Source organism: Perca flavescens, chromosome 7, assembly GCF_004354835.1.
Source record: "Perca flavescens isolate YP-PL-M2 chromosome 7, PFLA_1.0, whole genome shotgun sequence".
Lineage (NCBI taxonomy): Eukaryota > Metazoa > Chordata > Actinopteri > Perciformes > Percidae > Perca > Perca flavescens.
The window spans coordinates 10,181,378-10,200,554 of NC_041337.1; the positions used below are offsets into that span (position 1 = coordinate 10,181,378).

General features: G+C 38.9%; 2 protein-coding genes across 4 annotated transcripts in view; one reads left to right on the forward strand and one right to left on the reverse strand.

Annotated features, from left to right (window-relative positions):
- Positions 1-1,459: 1,459 nt before the first annotated feature.
- cables2a (Cdk5 and Abl enzyme substrate 2a) lies at positions 1,460-10,607 on the forward strand. Of its 2 annotated transcripts, none has more exons than XM_028583493.1 (9): positions 1,460-2,051; positions 2,560-2,652; positions 5,654-5,731; positions 5,883-5,982; positions 6,099-6,267; positions 6,380-6,477; positions 7,753-7,859; positions 8,024-8,228; positions 10,038-10,607. In XM_028583493.1, exons 1-9 carry the CDS (start codon positions 1,513-1,515, stop codon positions 10,176-10,178), a joined length of 1,530 nt encoding a protein of 509 aa, XP_028439294.1. In that variant the 5' UTR covers positions 1,460-1,512; the 3' UTR covers positions 10,179-10,607. The 2 variants fall into 2 exon arrangements, with proteins under 2 accessions (XP_028439294.1, XP_028439295.1); XM_028583494.1 differs by having other exon boundaries at positions 1,517-1,555.
- A 1,662-nt stretch (positions 10,608-12,269) lies between these two features.
- The window catches only part of LOC114559052 (proteasomal ubiquitin receptor ADRM1), a 32,687-nt gene continuing 25,779 nt past the window's right edge, over positions 12,270-19,177 (reverse strand). For both annotated transcript variants that reach the window (XM_028583459.1, XM_028583458.1), the window contains exon 10: positions 12,270-12,612. In XM_028583459.1, coding sequence (XP_028439260.1) covers positions 12,509-12,612 — 104 coding nt within the window. In that variant the 3' untranslated portion in view covers positions 12,270-12,508. The remainder of the gene's footprint in view (positions 12,613-19,177) is intronic.

Consider the following 19,177-nt stretch of genomic DNA (forward strand, 5'->3'; position numbering starts at 1 on the left):
TGAGCTTGTCACCACTATGTACAGTACTGTATATCCACAAAGGTCAGTATGGCCTCCTAACAGACAAACTATACTCTCAAACGCTGAGTACACTCTTTAGCATGCTGTTTGTAATTAAACTGTGAATGATTTATATCAGTCTGTCAATTGATCACTTCCTTTTAGGAGTCACAGTTTCTGTCTCGGAGGAAAATATTCAAGCATGATGTTTGGAAGTGAATAGGGTGTGAAAGCAACATCTAAATCCTATGCAAAGTGTCCAGTTTAACTCCTATTGCTGCAGTGTAATGAGAGAATAAGTAGATTGTTCGTGATCTCACATCACAGTTTCCCTTTCCTCTGACTTGTTCACAAATTTTAAAGGATAGCTGGTGACTTTTAGACCACCTAATGGTAGGCATCTGTGATTTATTAACATAACATACTTGATGGTTTATAAGGATTTGCATGAACATTTATCAATAGACAACCTAAATGTATAACTGTAACATTACCAAATAGAAAGCATTAACATCAGCCAGAGAAAACAACTAACTAACTAAGTTTAACTAAGTTAAGTACTAATTGCATTATTACAAATAGAAAGCATAAACCTGTATGCAAACATACTCCATCCTGTCTCCATCCCCACACATCCGTAACCTGGGAGTCATCTTCGACAGCAACCTCACTTTTGAAAACCACATCAACCAAATAACCAGAACTGCCTTTTTCACCTCAAAAACATTGCCTGTCTCTGCCCATCACTCACCTTCTCTGCTGCTGAAACTTTGATTCACGCCTTCGTCACTTCCAGAATTTACTACTGCAACAGCATCCTCTATGGTTCACCTGCTAAAGCCTTAAATAAACTCCAATACATGCAAAACTCTGCTGCCTGTCTCCTCCCCTACACCTGTTCCCGTGATCACATCATTCCCGTCCTTCAGAACCTCCACTGGCACCCTGATTCCCAACGCATCCAGTTTAAAGTCCTCCTCCTCACCCACAAAGCCCTCCATAACCAGGCTCCGTCCTACCTCACAGACCTGCTCCACTGCCACAATTTATATAATAATATATTATTATCATTATTATTATTATTATTATTATTATTATAAACACCAGCTAAAGGAATAGTCCAAAACATGTTGTCTTTTTTTAATGATGGCTTTTAACTGATACAAATCATTAGTAAATTATGTATTTATTTACATCAATAAGGCCATTAGTTACTGCTTATAAATCCTACAAAAAGCTTTTTTGTACACAATTTTATGTAATTAAGTTTAAGCTTTGATTAAAAAAGTGGTTTAATCAGCTCATTAAAAAAATAAATAAGTCATCAAATTTAATTGGTGAATTTGGTGAATACTTCCTTTGTTTCAAGAGCACCTCCCACTATTATATTAGACCCAATCAACTGCGAGCAAGCTACATAACTGTCACCACAGCCAATCCGCGCACGGAGGGGCGAGGCTAATGTTGTGCGTTTAGTTGCCTTTGCGTTCAACTGCCACATTTGAAACTAGAATGGCGACCGCTGTCTGCGGTTTGCAGTCCACCGGCAGTAACGGTAAGTCAGTTAAAACACACAGAGAGCACCGTAGGAAAACGAAAGACTCCAGGAGGAGACAGGCGGCTTTGTTGTTCCTTAATAATATCTCACTCGACGGACGACCGCAGTGTCAGCCTAGCGATGAAAACGACGACCAAAAAGCCGCCGAGGAGCAGCGACTCAGGGACAGAGACGGCGGCGCAACGGTCGTGCCCCTGTCGTCGGCAGGTCGCCAAGAACCGCTCGCCCAGGTGACAGAACCCGCGGCGTCAGGTAGTGGCTCGTCCTCCAGTTTTCCAGGGATAGTCAGTCCTACCCGACCTTTGGTAATGTCTCCGGGACCTGCTTGGGCAAACGAGGTATTTTTGGAGGGTGGCACTGCGGCCGATACGCTAACCCCGGACACCCCTATGTCTCCTGTCCCCTCCGGACACCAGCCCTGCTCCCGTGTCAGGTCAACGCCCGCCGCTCTGAGCCCGGTCCCGGCCGGTAATTTTATGGATTCACGGCAGAGGTGAGGATAGTAGTGTTCGGTGTTTCAACATGGGCCTTTAAACAGGCTACTCACTTCCGCATGAAATGAAACCACCAGGTATAATGAGAGGAATTCACTTTCATTCTCTGTTCCAGTATTTTCTGCATTTAAAAGATGTATATGTCAGGTATAAATAATATGGGATATATATCGCTAGATGGAGTATATAGCTAGGTTGTTTCACTACCTTGCGTTGAACAGGGTTGATTGATGTCTTGTGTTATTAGAGTCTTGGATACAAATCACTGTCACTTGTCTGCTCTAAAATAAGACACACCTCTTGTATCATTTGTCAGGTTTATGATGTGAGCTGTTTGGAGAAAATACCCTAATAAATCTCGATCCTTTACTTAGGCTTTACCTCCAAATTTGTGATGCTAAAGAGATTTACATCACAGATTACAGATTGAGCCATATCATGTGAAGGTCCCTTTTTGTTTGGTTGATGCATTAATAAAGTGTGTCTTCGTGTCTTCCTTCTACTCAGGTTAAGGAATGTTTCTGGTTCTCCTGGACCTAAAGTGCCAAAGAAAGTCCACTTCATCAAAAGTATGAGGCAGTACGATACCAGGGGATCTAGGTGAGTCTCCAGTCTACATAACAAATAAAAAAACATTTTACATACTATATACTACAGTTTTTCTCAAATGGGGGTACTGTACCCCTAGGGGTACTTTGAAGTACTGCAGGGGGTACATGAGATTTCTTTAAATATGTTTTAAAAATATTAGTCATGCATAATTCCATGAAAAATTATGCTATAATAATAAATTAATTAGGTCATGGTTTTTAAACATTTGAAGTAGCATTTAATTTTTTTTCAGTTACAAAGTTGTTGTTTAGTCAGTCAGACCTGTATCTCTTTATATAGCCTTTTAAAAAAATGCTTTGCGCTGGTCAGGGGCTACTTGGCTCAGAGCATGTTTCACATGGGGTACATTATTGAAAAAAGTTTGAGAACCACTGCTATATACAATAGAGGAACCCATGAGGAATGCTCCACTAATTTTTCTGTCAGAAAAAAGTAATGCAAACAAAAGCTGCTTATTTTGGACTCTGAAATATGCCTTTACTCACAAGCAGTGTTCTACTCCTGCTTTAAAGCTGCTTAACTCTGGCACAGAGACTTAGTTTGGCTTGCTGAGGAATAATAGCAGTACAACAGCTGCGTGGTGACTGCTACAGTAAATTTAATCACCATTGGAAGCTTTGCAAAAGCCAAAAGAGGTGCAGTGTAGAAATGTAACACCCTATATTGCAGCAACCGTAAGCTTACTCCAAAGCATGATGGGACTGAAATAAAACACTGTTGTTAAGTCGATTGATATTTGTTATTAAACAGTGTGGTATTTGTTTGGATTAATTTTTTAGGAATATTTTCATACTCTTCTGTCATACTGCCCTTAGATACTGAAAACAACATGTCATATAGTTTGTTTTTGTTTTTTTCCCACTAGCCAAACCATTTGTTTTTGACTTCCATTTTTTACATTCCTCCTCCACTTTACTAACATTTCATGCCCACATACATGTAATGTGTCATGTGTTTTCTGCTGGTGTGTGCAAAACAGTGATGAAGCAATCCTAAATTGCCCCACAGGTCTGAGTTTTTGTTTCTGTTTGAGGCGGTGCATTTTACTTACTGAGCTGATACAAATCTATCTGGGTCATATAACTAAGCTAATTAACACAAGTAGATTTCTGTGCTGCAATATTATCACCTGTAAGGTGTGTGTGTGTGTGTGTGTGTGTGTGTGTGTGTGTGTGTGTGTGTGTGTGTGTGTGTGTGTGTGTGTGTGTGTGTGTGTGTGTGTGTGTGTGTGTGTGTGTGTGTGTGTGTGTGTGTGTGTGTGTGTGTGTGTGTGTGTGTGTGTGTGTGTGTGTGTGTGTGTGTGTGTGTGTGTGTGTGTGTGTGTGTGTGTGTAAAGCATAGCATCTGATTTTTCTAAAAATAAATATCCCACAAACTCAGAAGGTTGTTTACGATTAATTGAGTGAGAGAAAGTTGATCTACTACTAACACTCTTGATAATTTATTAATGATAAAACATATATCCTATTTTCAGCTAACCTGACTCCGCCAGATGGATTGCTTCGCATTTGCTCGGCATATCCATCTGGGAACTTTTGGGAAGGGGCAAAATACTGGTTATTTGATTGGATGAACCATCTGTCTATCACCTATGTTGGTGATAGACGGGCCAAATCAACCAATCAGATCCACGAAGCGTATGAAAATACAACCACAAGCCCGCCCCTGCTGCTGCAGGCAAAGCATAGCTCGTAAGCTCAGCATGCAAGCAACATGTCGGTAAAGGATATTTGCCGTTTGTGTAACGATAATTTAGGAATAAAAGGCAACATTTCAGGTTCCCGGACCATATTCCAAAAGAAGGATCCAAGAGAAAAAAAAAGCATTAGCGAGCGGCTAACAGAATTAGGGCTACCGCTGGCTGATAATACTGGTTAGCTGATTGGATAAACCATCTGTCTATCACCACCTAACCCACCTCAAAACCAACGCTGATTGGCCCGGTCGTTTGGCTAACTGCTCCAAATTTTCTCTACCTCAAGATGCCAGACTGATCTGCGAGTGGAAAACTGGAGCTCGCGAGATCAGGACGGTCTCACGAGGCTAATTTTCAGCTACCTTAATTAGGAGATACAATCGCAACTTTAGAAAATTCCTTTTTATTGTTAGCAGACAAAATGTTTATTCTTTTTCAGAACATCACTTCTATAGCTAGAAGCAACCTTCTTTGTTTTTAAAATATTGGTGGTTATATATTTTTGGGAGAATCAGATGCTTATCTCGAGGTGCAATCAAAGACTTTTTTCATTATCGGTTAATCTGCTGTTCAATTCACTCTCAGTGGTTTCAGTGACGTGAAATACTTTGAATGAGTATGTTGTTCCTCTCACAGTTGAATAGAAGGTCCTTAATGTGGCCCAGCCAGGACACACATGCGTGCACACTGCTGTAATGTGGACTGAATGTGTACACATGTGGCCCAGACCACCTCAGAATGTGAGTGTTTGCATCTCAATACTTTGAATGAGTACGTAGTTCCGCTCAGAACTAAGTAGGTGGTCTTTAATAGGATCATTCCCATTCTCACTGATATTATAATGTGGAGACTCCGTGGCTCAAACCACCTCCAAAATGTGGTTTTTGAGAGCCGATCTCAATGCGTCGTTACAGAGTTTTCACCGGTACTTAGAGCTCTCCACTTATGAGCTGATCACTCAGAAAGGATGTTAATGGCAGGTGGAATCGGGTGAATGTGTCCTCAATGAGCCCTGGGTTCATTCACACCTGTACCTACAGCTGTCCCTTTGTGATCATATTACTCAGATCAGATTTTAATACCAGGTCAATACGGGGCCATTAATAGCTGTTCAGCTAGTAGTGGTAGTGGTAGTGACTCAGATCAACATAGAAGTGGCTCAGTGACTGATGGTCAGTGCAGCGCCAGCAATGATGAATATCATGAGTACAGTAGCTGTTGAGTAGCAGTGGCTGTGGCTTGTAGACTGACACACCATCTGTTTTGTCTGCCTGTACTTGCTGTGTCCTGCAGGATCGTGCTGATTTGTGCCAAGCGGTCGCTATATGCTGCTTTCTCAGTGCTGCCCTATGGAGAGAGGGCTCACCTCAGGTACAAAGAAAGCACAATCCCAAGCAGAGAACACCCACCACTCGCTTTTACGTTTTCATCATCCTGTGTGATTCATCGTTCATCAGAATGGGGCAGTGTGAGTTCATTGTGCGGTGAAAATGACAAAATGTCTGTGACTCTTTCTGAACAGTGATCCTAAGCTGGAGACTCAGAGACAGAGGCTGTCTTCTGTGGTGGCTGCTGACCTGCTTCCTTCCCTGGAAGGTGTGGAGCTTGCAGACTATGGAAAGGTAAATGATGTCTGTGTGATATGCAGTATAGTGCCATGATGAACAGAAGTACTCTCATTACTCAGATAAATCTGCCTGATTTTCAGGTTGTTGACAGTCTTATTTTCCCTCCTCAGGTGGTGTCATACGCTCAGCTCCTTTATCCGACCAATGCCTTGGTGAGGCAGAAGAGTGGCGGCGCTCCAGAGAACGGTACGGCTCTCACCCCTCAGTCCCGTTTCCGTGGCAACGGGCAGAGGAACTTTACCCCGGCTCGTGTGAACAGCAGCGTGGCACAGGACCAATGTATGGCTACACCGACAGACACACCTCTGCTTCTTTACTGTTTAACTGACCTCTGTTATTTATTGTTGTTGCACACTCAGTTTTTTTTTTTTTTTTTTTTTTTTTTCCCCAGGTATAGAGGAGGTGGTAGAGTACGATCCTAACCTGCTCAGTGACCCCCAGTGGCCCTGTGGGAGACATAAGAGGGTTCTGATATTTGCATCATACGTGGTGAGAGTTTGTTAGTTTACGTGCAGTTAAATATTCAGGATACAGCCGGCTTTCTCCAATAAGTTCATTTATTAACAACGAGAAAACTAGTTTTTCATAGTCCGGTTAAGGGATTATAGTAACTTGGTTTCTCCTGGTAGCTTCGGGTAGATGCGCGTGACAAAGACTGCAGACAGGGAAAGGAGAGGATGTTACATGTAGTAATGCGTCTTTTATATTTAAAATAATTCCTTTCAAAGTTTGACTAAAATGTTTTTTGTATCTGATTATGGGCTTTTGGGAGACCTTAACATACCTGTAAACTAATTGCATTGTGAGTGTTTGAGGCTGAGTTTCAGCATAATCAGACCTGTAGCAACCACTGTCAGTACTACTAGCTATAGGAAGCTAATTGACTTATATAATGGGTAAGTGAAGATTTTGGCAAAAACTTTTGTAATTGGTTATTCCATATGGAAAGCACTAAGATTTTTAAATGATGATAAATAATTCTAAGCCACACCGTCCCATCTGGGTTTCCATCATACTATCAGTATGATCGTGAACCAAAATCATAAATTGCATTCTATGTGGTTAGGGCTGTGCGATAATACCTCTATCGATTTTTGCCACAATATTGTAGGGTTGGCAATTGGTGCTTTACAAATATTTACACAATGATATTTGTGATAAATAATCATCAGTAATGTGGATATAATGATTAAGTGAGTAAAGGCAAATAATAGAACTGTGAGAACAGTCTGGTGTGTTCAGAAAATTACATCACTTTACTGTAACGCAGCCTTTAAAACCGGGAAAAGGCAACTCTTGTGTCCTATTACGATATCCAAAATCTAAGACAATATCTAGTATCATTGATATATGTTACTGCTAACCTACATGTAAAAAAAAAAAACGACGCAGCCATGCTGGTTTCTTTAGTGCTTGTTGTAAATGCACCTGTCTCACATGGACTGCCCTTATTAGTTTCAGAAACTAGGGACAGGGCCATTTTTAATTTGAGATTAAAATTGTTCTGATTCAATCTGTAAAATGAAGCAGATCTCCACTTCTAAACCAACCTCCACCACTGTTGGAGTAAAATACACCCATTATGTCCCATTCACATGACTTTTATTGCTGCGGAGCGTCACAAGACGGTAACCTCTGTGTGAAACGGTTATTACCTACCGAGGCAGTTTATATACGCAATTGTAAAACTTTATTGCAACTGTAATTCATGCTGACACAAGTCACTTCTGTCCTGGCATGCTGATTTGTTTTTCATCTCTGCAGACGACTGTCGTTGAGTACGTGAAACCATCTGATCTGAAGAAGGACATGAATGAGACTTTCAAGGAGAAGTTTCCTCACATCAAGCTGACTTTGAGCAAGATAAGAAGGTGCAGATAGATTACACACCCCCTTGGAATGTCCTCTAACAGCCTTCTGAAGGCTGAAACTTGTTGTACTTCTCTCCACAATTCCTTGTGGTTGTTGATCTGGTTCAAACACAGTGCACTCTTTCTCAGAAAGCCAATCCGTAACTGTGACTTCTCTCCACTAGCCTGAAGAGGGAGATGGGGGCCATGAGCGAAGACAGCGGTCTACAGCCGGTCACCATAGCGATGGCTTTTGTTTACTTTGAGAAGCTGGTGCTGAAGGGACGCCTCAACAAGCACAACAGGAAGCTGGTGGCGGCGGCGTGCGTGCTGCTGGCAGCAAAGATCAGCAGCGATCTGCGGAAGCCAGAAGTCAAACAACTCATCGATGTAAGTAAAGTTTCCACAGAAACAGATGTCAGTGGAGAAACTTGAAACAACGCAGGACACGTTGGCCTGTAACCCTCATGCACGTTAGCTTCTTGTCTTACCTGGGGTCTGATAAACAGTAAATTCGTCAAAGTCAGTGCCTAGAACGCTATTTTCCAAGCGACTGTAGCTTTCATAATTCACAGGGTTTTCATGGTAAATCAGCCGTCGAGGCTTTTGTCGCTCTTTGTCACTCTGCCTGAGGAGAAACTGCTGTACTCGCGCTGTTGTTTATTTGGTTGCCATGACTTCGGGAGTGATGACTTCCTCTCGCTGTTCCAGTTGCTCACCCTCAAAGGGGAGAGAGAGCGGATGACTGTTCTCTTGCGTTCGTGGAGCAGACAGCTCTGCAGAGTCGTATAATGACGACTTCATGACATTTTTTAAAAATACTGAAGGAGAGGCGGCAATCGCTGGGTTTTTGTGATCGCTGGGAGCCGAATAAAATTTCAATTAATTGCACAGCCCTACTATACAAAAGCAATTGAACTCAAAATTACAAGGCAAAAGTGGCCTAGTGGTGTAATTAATAGCAGAAAAGTCAGCAATGTATATGTAAACAGTGTATATTAGTATAATATTTATGATTTGAGTAATTATACCTAATCATTACATTGTGTTTGTCTGTGTTTTATATAGAAATATATTAGAAATAATATAGTAGTGTATAATATTCTAAAACTGTATAACTTAAAACTTAAAAAACGTAACTTTCCATTGAACATTGATTATATGCACACAGTATATGAAGAAAAGGATCTTTGCCTACAGTAGGGAACGTTTTAAAATTATTCACAGTTGTAATCCTTGTTTTTGGCCACCGTTAACTTTCACAATAAAAGCCACCCTGCGTGTTGCCAGCTGAATGCTTTTAATGCGAATTAGCACTGGTAGGAAATGTATATTTGCATCAGCAGTAACTTCATTCAGCTCTGATTCAACGAAGGAGGGTGATGAAAATTACAAACGGTAAACCTGGATTACTTGCATGCATCGTTTCCTGTGAGTCCCAAACTGTTTAAATCCCACGTGGGAATGCTATTATGTAGAGAAGTACAGAATGTACCTGCATTCAATGGCTATTGCTTAACAAAATGGCAAACACTAATAGTATCAAAACGGATTTCATTAAAATCTCAAGGATTATAACCTTAACATGGGCTAGTTTGAATTAATTATAAAGTCTTAATTGTAAATGATCAAGTCTTAATTAGCAAATGTATACCATAAACAAATTCATTAAACAAAAGTCACAGTATGTCAAAAAAAGGAATATACCATTAAAAATATAAAATACTTTCATAATATAGCGTTTCATTGTACAGTAAGTCATAAAAAAGTCATAGTAAGGCATTCAAATCCTTATATTGTGTATAGTGTTATAGTTTCTTATAAAAAAGTTGTGGTATGTCATAAAAAGTCATAGTATAGTATGTCATAAAAAAAGCAGGAACCGCGGGTCCCTTTTGCTGCATGTCATTCCCCCTCTGTCCCCTTTTATGTAGTATGTCATAAAAATATAAAAAGTCATAGTATGCCATAAAAATATAGTATAGGTCATAAAAATGTATGTCATAAAAATATAAAAAGTCATAGTATAGTCTGTCATATATATAAAGTCATCATGATCACTATGGAAAAACTAAACCTTTCTGTTGGATGCATGGGCATTAAATGGGATACTACTGTTATTTATTTTTATTAAACATTTTTAGACTCTTACTACATGGTAATATGTATTCCTCTGTTTTTCTTCCTGTGGACGGGCAGAAGCTGGAAGAGCGTTTCCGTATCAACAGACGGGAGTTGATTCCTCTGGAGTTCCCGGTGCTGGTTGCCTTGGAGATGGGACTTTACCTCCCCGAGAGCAAAGTCATGCCGCACTACCGCAGGCTGGTGCAGCAGGGTTAGACTGACATTTTCTGTTTCCATTAATAACATCAGCAAGTGGGAGTGAGGTTATAGGACTATGTGTTTATACACTGTGGTAATTGAAACAAATAATTCTGCTAGTATTTATTTTCAATCAGTCAGTTGTGACTTAAGTCGCTCACTGTATATTAAGGATAACTAGTTTACACTCCCATATTTTAAGACTTAATGGCATGTGTGTCTCTCTGAATGTGTTTTTGTACGTGTGACGTTCTGATGTCGATGCAGTCATGAACTCTATGTTAGAGATGTTCAATGAGCACGTTAATTGTGCTTTTATTTTGGTTTTCTGTGACCGATTTCTTTTGGTACGTCCTAGTATTCTATTTAAATGAAACCTGCACTGTGATGTTTGTGGAAGACGTTTCTCCTGCACCTTTCTTACTACTATACAGTCTGTATTCTATTTATTATGAATGACAAAGAACCATACTGTTGATTTTTGTAAATGCCTTTTTAAACCCACTGTGACATTGAAGTGTTTTTAGCCATTAGACAAATACATGATACTCTAGATCAGGGGTGTCAAACTCATTTTCACTAAGGGCCACACTGGAAAAAGAGAATCACACCAAGGGCCAGACATGTAGAGTTTATTGAAATGCTTTTGTTACTGCGTGTCACTTTTTTAAAAAACATTTTGTTTAAAAAAAAAAAAAAAAAAAAGTTTCCTGATTTTGTGTTTTCCTCAGACATTTGTCACCTTTTTGTAAATTTGTTGCTTTTCCTGACATTTTTGTACGCTTTTTGTTGCATTTTTGAAGACATGAAGCCCTACAAAAGTCATCAAAAGAGTTCCTTAGCCATCATAGAATTTAGCAAATCAAGCAAAACAATGATCTTTTTTTTTTTTTTTTTTTTTTAACAACAACCTGTTTCACAGCCTGAATATGAAAACTCTCTCTGCTTCTGGGGGGATTTCTGAGTCTCAGAGTCGGCAAATCTGCCAAATTCTGCTTTGAATGTCATATAATTGCTTTGTTTTAAAAAACACTTTCCTGTGTTTGTGGTTTGGCGCAGAACTAGGTGAGTCAACATTTATTGTGAACCCAAATTTATATACGGGCCGGATCTAAATCTGCAAGGGGCAGGATTTGGCCCCCGGGCCTTGAGTTTGACACATGTGCTCCAGATTGTTGGTGGAAAATGTGATTTTTAGAGAAGGATGGAAGTGACCTTTCTAATTTAGGCTCTTTATTTGTTTCTCTCCAAAAAATAAAATAATACAGCCACATATATATTTAACTTGTGAATAGAAAGAAAATTGTGGCAGCAGTGTGTCCAGACAGAAACAGGATTGTGATGGCATATTATTTATAGTAAATGTGTTTTGTTTTTTATCTTTCATGTCGTTAACCGGGGATATGTTTTTATTTAATAAAAAAAAAAAAACTGCACTGGAATTTATTCCTAGTCAGGCTAGTTGTTGTATTTTTCAGTTCTCAGGAATTTTTCTTTCTCATATTTTTCAGTGGCTTATAAAATCTAATCCAAAGAGATGTTTAAAAGTTGTTACGTAGCTATCATCACTGAAATCACCTGTAGTCCCATTGTAAGTCAAAGGAAGGTAACCGATTGTGCTTTCACAGATAACAAGTACCAGACAGTATTAACCTGACTGTAGTATTTGTTGTGTAGTAACTCTTCTGATTTAGGCGTACAAATATGGAGAAAAAAGTGCCTGAAACTACAGTGGCAGCGAAATGGTTAACCATCTTGTCATAAGTGATATTTAATGTTGACTTTTCTGAGTCTTGCTGCTGTAGAGATTTTTTTAAATGTCGATATTGTTCTTGTCTGGGAAACGTAATCAAACTGTTTTAATGTTATGACCAATGTATTATGATAAAAATCCACTTGTATTGTTGATGTCAAATGGGTAAATATTCAGTGTTTTTTTTCATATTGTAAAATGAATGTTTTTCAAATATATATGTTCAGACACTGAAAAGTCATGTTTTGTTTTTTTGACTCAACACAATATATTTGACGCCGTTTCATCTCCTCAGAGCGGTATCAGTAAGTGAAGTAATCGGTCACAAAACTGGAGAATAAACATGACAGTCGAGCGTGTTTCTCATCATTTTAATGTTCCCTTTTGTTAAGACAGCTCAGACTAGCTCTCATGCAGGTAAAATACATATTCAGTTTATTTTAATTCAACACACTGTTGGAGGATGAACATGGCACAATCAGCGATTGAGAGGAGTCTTAGTGACAGTTTCTACTATATTAACCATAATCTTTAACCTTAATGTTTAACAGTTACAAAGCAGCTAAATAACTTAAATAATAAACTTTAAGAGTTCTTAGTCCAGACTCATGTCTTCATCGTCGTCTTTCTTGTCTTTGGAGTCTCCATCCTCGTCCGACTTTGTCTCTGTCTCCATGGCTTTGGCAAAAGCCTCGACATCTGCAGTGATAGGAATGTTAAGAAATTGGAGCAGCAAAAAAGAACTGTTTCATGATTTATTGTACATATAGTATGTCATAGAAATATCAAAGTCACAGTATAGTGTCATAAAAACATAAACTCATAGTATGTCTTCAGGTGTCCTATATAAATATAGGCCTAAAAAATACCCCAAAAAACTCATAGTATGGTATGTTATAAAAATATAAAAAGTCATAGTATAGTATGTTGTAAAATATAAAAAGTCATAGTATAGTATGTCATAAAAAAGTCATGGTATAGTATGTTATAAAAATATAAAAAGTCATAGTATAGTATGTTATAAAAAAGTCATAGTATAGTATGTCATAAAAAAGTCATAGTATAGTATGTTATAAAAATATAAAAAGTCATAGTATAGTATATTGTAAAATATAAAAAGTCATAGTATAGTATGTCATTAAAAAGTCATAGTATAGTATGTTATAAAAATATAAAAAGTCATAGTATAGTATGTTATAAAAAAGTCATAGTATAGTATGTCATAAAAAATCATAGTATAGTATGTCATAAAAGTCATAAACAAATCATAGTATAATATGTCATAAAAGTCATAAAAAGTCATAGTATAGTATGTTACAAAAGTCATAAAAAGTCATAGTATAGTATGTCATGAAAAATCATAGTATAGTATGTCATAAAAGTAATAAACAAATCATAGTATATGTCATAAAAGTCATAAAAAGTCATAGTATAGTATGTTACAAAAGTCATAAAAAGTCATAGTATAGTTTGTAGTATAATATGTTATAAAAAATCATATTATAGTATGTCATAAAAGTCATAATATAGTAGGTCATAAAAGTCATTAAAAGTCATTGTATAGTATGTTATAAAAAACTCATAGTATGTCATAAAAATATAAAAAGTCATAGTATAGTATGTCATAAAAAGTCATAGTATAGTATGTCATAAAAGTCATAAACAAATCATAGTATAATATGTCATAAAAAGGTCATAGTATAGTATTTCATAGAAGTCATAACAAAGTCATAGTAAAGTATGTCATAAAAATATAAAAAGTCATAGTATAGTATGTCATAACAAAGTCATAGTATAGTATGTCATACAAATATAAAAAGTCATAGTATAGTATGTCATAAAAAAAGTAATAAAAAGGGTCATAGTATAGTATGTTGTAAAATATAAAAAGTCATAGTATAGTATGTTATAAAAATATAAAAAAGTCATAGTATAGTATGTTGTAAAATATAAAAAGTCATAGTATAGTATGTCATAAAAATATAAAAAGTTATAGTATAGTATGGGCCCACCACCTGTGGGAGGAACCGCTGGGGTCGGGTGCGCTGCCACATGGGTGGCAGTGAAGGTCAGGGGCCTCAACGGACCAGACCCGGGCAGCAGACGCTGGCTCTGGGGACGTGGAACGTCACCTCTCTGTGGGGGAAGGAGCCGGAACTGGTGCGGGAGGTGGAGCGCTACCGGTTAGATCTGGTGGGGCTTACCTCTACGCACAGTCTCGGTTCTGGAACCGTACTCCTGGATAGGGGTTGGACTCTTTTCTTCTCCGGAGTTGCCCAGGGTGTGAGGCGCCGGGCGGTTGTGGGGATACTCACAAGCCCCCGGCTGAGCGCCGCTACGTTGGAGTTTACCCCGGTGGACGAGAGGGTCGCCTCCCTACGCCTGCGGGTTGTGGGGGGGAAAACTCTGACTGTTGTTTGTGCATATGCACCAAACAGGAGTTCGGAGTATTCGGCCTTCTTGGAGACCTTGAATGGAGTCCTGCATGGGGCTCCAGTGGGGACTCCATTGTTCTCTGGGGGACTTCAACGCGCACGTGGGCAATGATGGAGACACCTGAGAGGCGTGATTGGGAGGAACGGCCTCCTGATCTAAACCAGAGTGGTTGTTTGTTGTTGGACTTCTGTGCTAGTCATGGATTGTCTATAACGAACACCATGTTCGAACATAGGGATGCTCATAAGTGTACCTGGTACCAGAGCACCCTAGGCCGAAGGTCAATGATCGATTTCATAATCGTTTCATCTGATCTGAGGCCGTATGTTTTGGACACTCGGGTGAAGAGAGGGGCAGAGCTGTCAACCGATCACCATCTGGTGGTGAGTTGGGTCAGGGGGTGGGGGAAGATTCTGGACAGACCTGGTAAGCCCAAACGTGTAGTGCGGGTAAATTGGGAACGTCTGGAGGAGGCCCCTGTCCGACAGACTTTCAACTCACACCTCCGGCGGAGCTTTTCATGCATCCCTGTGGAGGCTGGGGGCATTGAACCCGAGTGGACAATGTTCGAAGTTTCCATTGCTGAAGCTGTGGCGAGGAGCTGTGGTCTTAGGTGCCTCAAGGGGCGGTAACCCACGAACACCGTGGTGGACACCGGTGGTCAGGGAAGCCGTCCGACTGAAGAAGGAGTCTTTCCGGGATATGTTATTCCAGAGGACTCCGGAGGCAGTTGCAGGGTACCGAAGGGCCCGAAGGGCGGCAGCCTCTGCCGTGAAAGAGGCAAAGCAGCGGGTGTGGGAGAAGTTTGGAGAAGACATGGAGAAGGACTTTCGGTTGGCACCAAAGTGCTTCTGGAAAACTGTTCGCCACCTCAGGAGGGGGAAGCGGGGAACCATCCAAGCTGTGTACAGTAAGGATGGGACACTGTTGACCTCAACTGAGGAGGTAATAGGGCGGTGGAAGGAGCACTTTAAGGAACTCCTGAATCCGACTTATACGCCCTCTATGTTAGAGGCAGAGCTGGAGGATAACGGGGGATTGTTGTCGATTTCCCAGGCGGAAGTCATTGATGTAGTCAAACAACTCCACAGTGGCAAAGCCCCGGGGATTGATGAGATCCGTCCAGAAATGCTCAAGGCTTTGGGTGTGGAGGGGCTGTCCTGGTTGACACGCCTCTTCAACATTGCGTGGAAGTCTGGGACGGTGCCAAAGGAGTGGCAGACTGGGGTGGTGGTTCCCTTTTTTAAAAAGGGGGACCAAAGGGTGTGTGCCAATTACAGGGGTATCACACTTCTCAGCCTCCCTGGTAAAGTCTACTCCAAGGTGCTGGAAAGGAGGGTCCGGCCGATAGTCGAACAATGCGGATTCCGTCCTGGTCGTGGAACAACGGACCAGCTCTTCACTCTCGCAAGGATCCTGGAGGGAGCCTGGGAGTATGCCCAACCGGTCTGCATGTGTTTTGTGGATTTGGAGAAGGCGTATGACCGGGTCCCCCGGGAGATACTGTGGGAGGTGCTGCGGGAGTATGGGGTGAGGGGGTCTCTACTCAGGGCCATCCAATCTCTGTACGACCAAAGTGAGAGCTGTGTCCGGGTTCTCGGCAGTAAGTCGGACTCGTTTCAGGTGATGGTTGGCCTCCGCCAGGGCTGCGCTTTGTCACCAATCCTGTTTGTAATATTTATGGACAGGATATCGAGGCGTAGTCGGGGTGGGGAGGGGTTGCAGTTCGGTGGGCTGGGGATCTCATCGCTGCTCTTTGCAGATGATGTGGTCCTGATGGCATCATCGGCCTGCGACCTTCAGCACTCACTGGATCGGTTCGCAGCCGAGTGTGAAGCGGTTGGGATGAGGATCAGCACCTCTAAATCTGAGGCCATGGTTCTCAGCAGGAAACCGATGGAATGCCTTCTCCAGGTAGGGAATGAGTCCTTACCCCAAGTGAAGGAGTTCAAGTACCTTGGGGTTTTGTTCGCGAGTGAGGGGACAATGGAGCGGGAGATTGGTCGGAGAATCGGCGCAGCGGGTGCGGCATTACATTCAATCTATCGCACCGTTGTGACGAAAAGAGAGCTGAGCCAGAAGGCAAAGCTCTCGATCTACCGGTCAGTTTTCATTCCTACCCTCACCTATGGTCATGAAGGCTGGGTCATGACCGAAAGAACGAGATCCAGGGTACAAGCGGCCGAAATGGAGGGTATGTCAGGAGGGTGGCTGGCGTCTCCCTTAGAGATAGGGTGAGAAGCTCAGTCATCCGTGAGGAGCTCGGAGTAGAGCCGTTGCTCCTTTGCGTCGAAAGGAGCCAGTTGAGGTTGTTCAGGCATCTGGTAAGGATGCCCCCTGGGCGCTTCCCTAGGGAGGTGTTCCAGGCACGTCCAGCTGGGAGGAGGCCTCGTGGAAGACCCAGGACTAGGTGGAGGGATTATATCTCCAACCTGGCCTGGGAACGCCTCGGGATCCCCCAGTCGGAGCTGGTTAATGTTGCTCGGGAAAGGGAAGTTTGGGGTCCCCTGCTAGAGCTGCTACCCCCGCGACCCGACACCGGATAAGCGGACGAAGATGGATGGATGGATGGAGTATAGTATGTTATAAAAATATAAAAAAGTCATAATATAGTATGTTATAAAAATATAAAAAGTCATAGTATAGTATGTCAGAAACATCAGACAGACCCAGGGTCTTGGTGGCCGCTGCCGGTTAGATACAGATGGATACAGATATACAGATATAGAGAATTATGATTCATACTAATGGTAATTATAGTAACAAAAAAGATAATGGAACTATGACTAGAAATAATAGTTGTAGCAGTTTAGGGCATAGCAGGGCGTTGCGGGGCGTAGTAGGGCATAGCAGTTTACGTATGGGGGTTCCCATGTACCGTCTTCCCCTGCCACCCTACCAAGATCTCTCGCTACCCCTTTACCCCCCCATGTAAAATTTTCTAGATCCGCCACTGGTCATAGTATAGTATGTTATAAAAATATAAAAAGTCATAGTATAGTATGTTGTAAAATATAAAAAGTCATAGTATAGTATGTCAAAAAAAAAAGTAATAAAAAGGGTCATAGTATAGTATGTTGTAAAATATAAAAAGTCATAGTATAGTATGTTATAAAAATATAAAAAAGTCATAGTACAGTATGTTGTAAAATATAAAAAATCATAGTATAGTATGTCATAAAAATATAAAAAAAGTCATAGTATAGTATGTTATAAAAATATAAAAAAGTCATATTATAGTATGTTATAAAAATATAAAAAGTCATAGTATAGTATGTCATAAAAATATAAAAAGTCATAGTATAGTATGTTATACAAATATAAAAAGTCATAGTATAGTATGTTGTAAAATATAAAAAGTCATAGTATAGTATGTTGTAAAATATAAAAAGTCATAGTATAGTATGTTGTAAAATATAAAAAGTCATAGTATAGTATGTTGTAAAATAGAAAAAGTCATAGTATAGTAAGTCATAACAAAGTCATAGTATAGTATGTTGTAAAATATAAAAAGTCATAGTATAGTATGTCAAAAAAAAAAAGTAATAAAAAGGGTCATAGTATAGTATGTTGTAAAATATAAAAAGTCATAGTATAGTATGTTATAAAAATATAAAAAAGTCATAGTACAGTATGTTGTAAAATATAAAAAATCATAGTATAGTATGTCATAAAAATATAAAAAAAGTCATAGTATAGTATGTTATAAAAATATAAAAAAGTCATATTATAGTATGTTATAAAAATATAAAAAGTCATAGTATAGTATGTCATAAAAATATAAAAAGTCATAGTATAGTATGTTATACAAATATAAAAAGTCATAGTATAGTATGTTGTAAAATATAAAAAGTCATAGTATAGTATGTTGTAAAATAGAAAGTCATAGTATAGTAAGTCATAACAAAGTCATAGTATAGTATGTCATAAAAATATAAAAAATCACAGTATATTATGTTATAAAAATATAAAAAGTCATAGTATACTATGTCATAAAAATATAAAGTCATAGTATAGTATGTTATAAAAGTCATAAAATATCATAGTATAATATGTTATAAAATATTGTAGTATAGTATGTCATAAAAAGTCATAAAAAGGGCCATAGTATAGTATGTTATACAAATATAAAAGGTCATAGTATAGTATGTCATACAAATATAAAAAGTCATAGTATAGTATGTTGTAAAATATAAAAAGTCATAATATAGTATGTTATAAAATGGTCATAGTATAGTATGTCACAAAAATATAAAAAATCATAGTATAGTATGTTATAAAAATATAAAAAGTCATAGTATACTATGTCATAAAAATATAAAAAGTCATAGTATAGTATGTTATAAAAGTCATAAAATATCATAGTATAATATGTTATAAAATATCGTAGTATAGTATGTTATAAAAATATAAAAAGTCATAGTATAGTATGTCATAAAAATATAAAAAAGTCATAGTATAGTATGTTATAAAAATATAAAAAGTCATAGTATAGTATGTCATGAAAAAATCATAGTATAGTATATCATAAAAAGTCATAGTATAGTATGTCATAAAAAGTCATAGTATAGTATGTTATAAAAATATAAAAAAGTCATAGTATAGTATGTTATAAAAATATAAAAAGTCATAGTATAGTATGTCATGAAAAAATCATAGTATAGTATGTCATAAAAAGTCATATTATAGTATGTCATAAAAAGTCATAGTATAGTATGTCATAAAAATATAAAAAAGTCATAGTATAGTATGTTATAAAAATATAAAAAGTCATAGTATAGTATGTTATAAAAATATAAAAAGTCATAGTATAGTATGTCATAAAAAT

What these genes read in the sequence shown, in the direction of transcription:
- cables2a (XM_028583493.1), top strand. Translation starts at nt 1,513, where the DNA reads ATGGCGACCGCTGTCTGCGGTTTGCAGTCCACCGGCAGTAACGGTAAG. An exon ending in GGAGAGAGGGCTCACCTCAG is followed by an intron (nt 5,732 to 5,882) that starts GTACAAAGAAAG and finishes CTTTCTGAACAG; the next exon opens with TGATCCTAAGCTGGAGACTC. An exon ending in AAGTCAAACAACTCATCGAT is followed by an intron (nt 8,229 to 10,037) that starts GTAAGTAAAGTT and finishes GTGGACGGGCAG; the next exon opens with AAGCTGGAAGAGCGTTTCCG.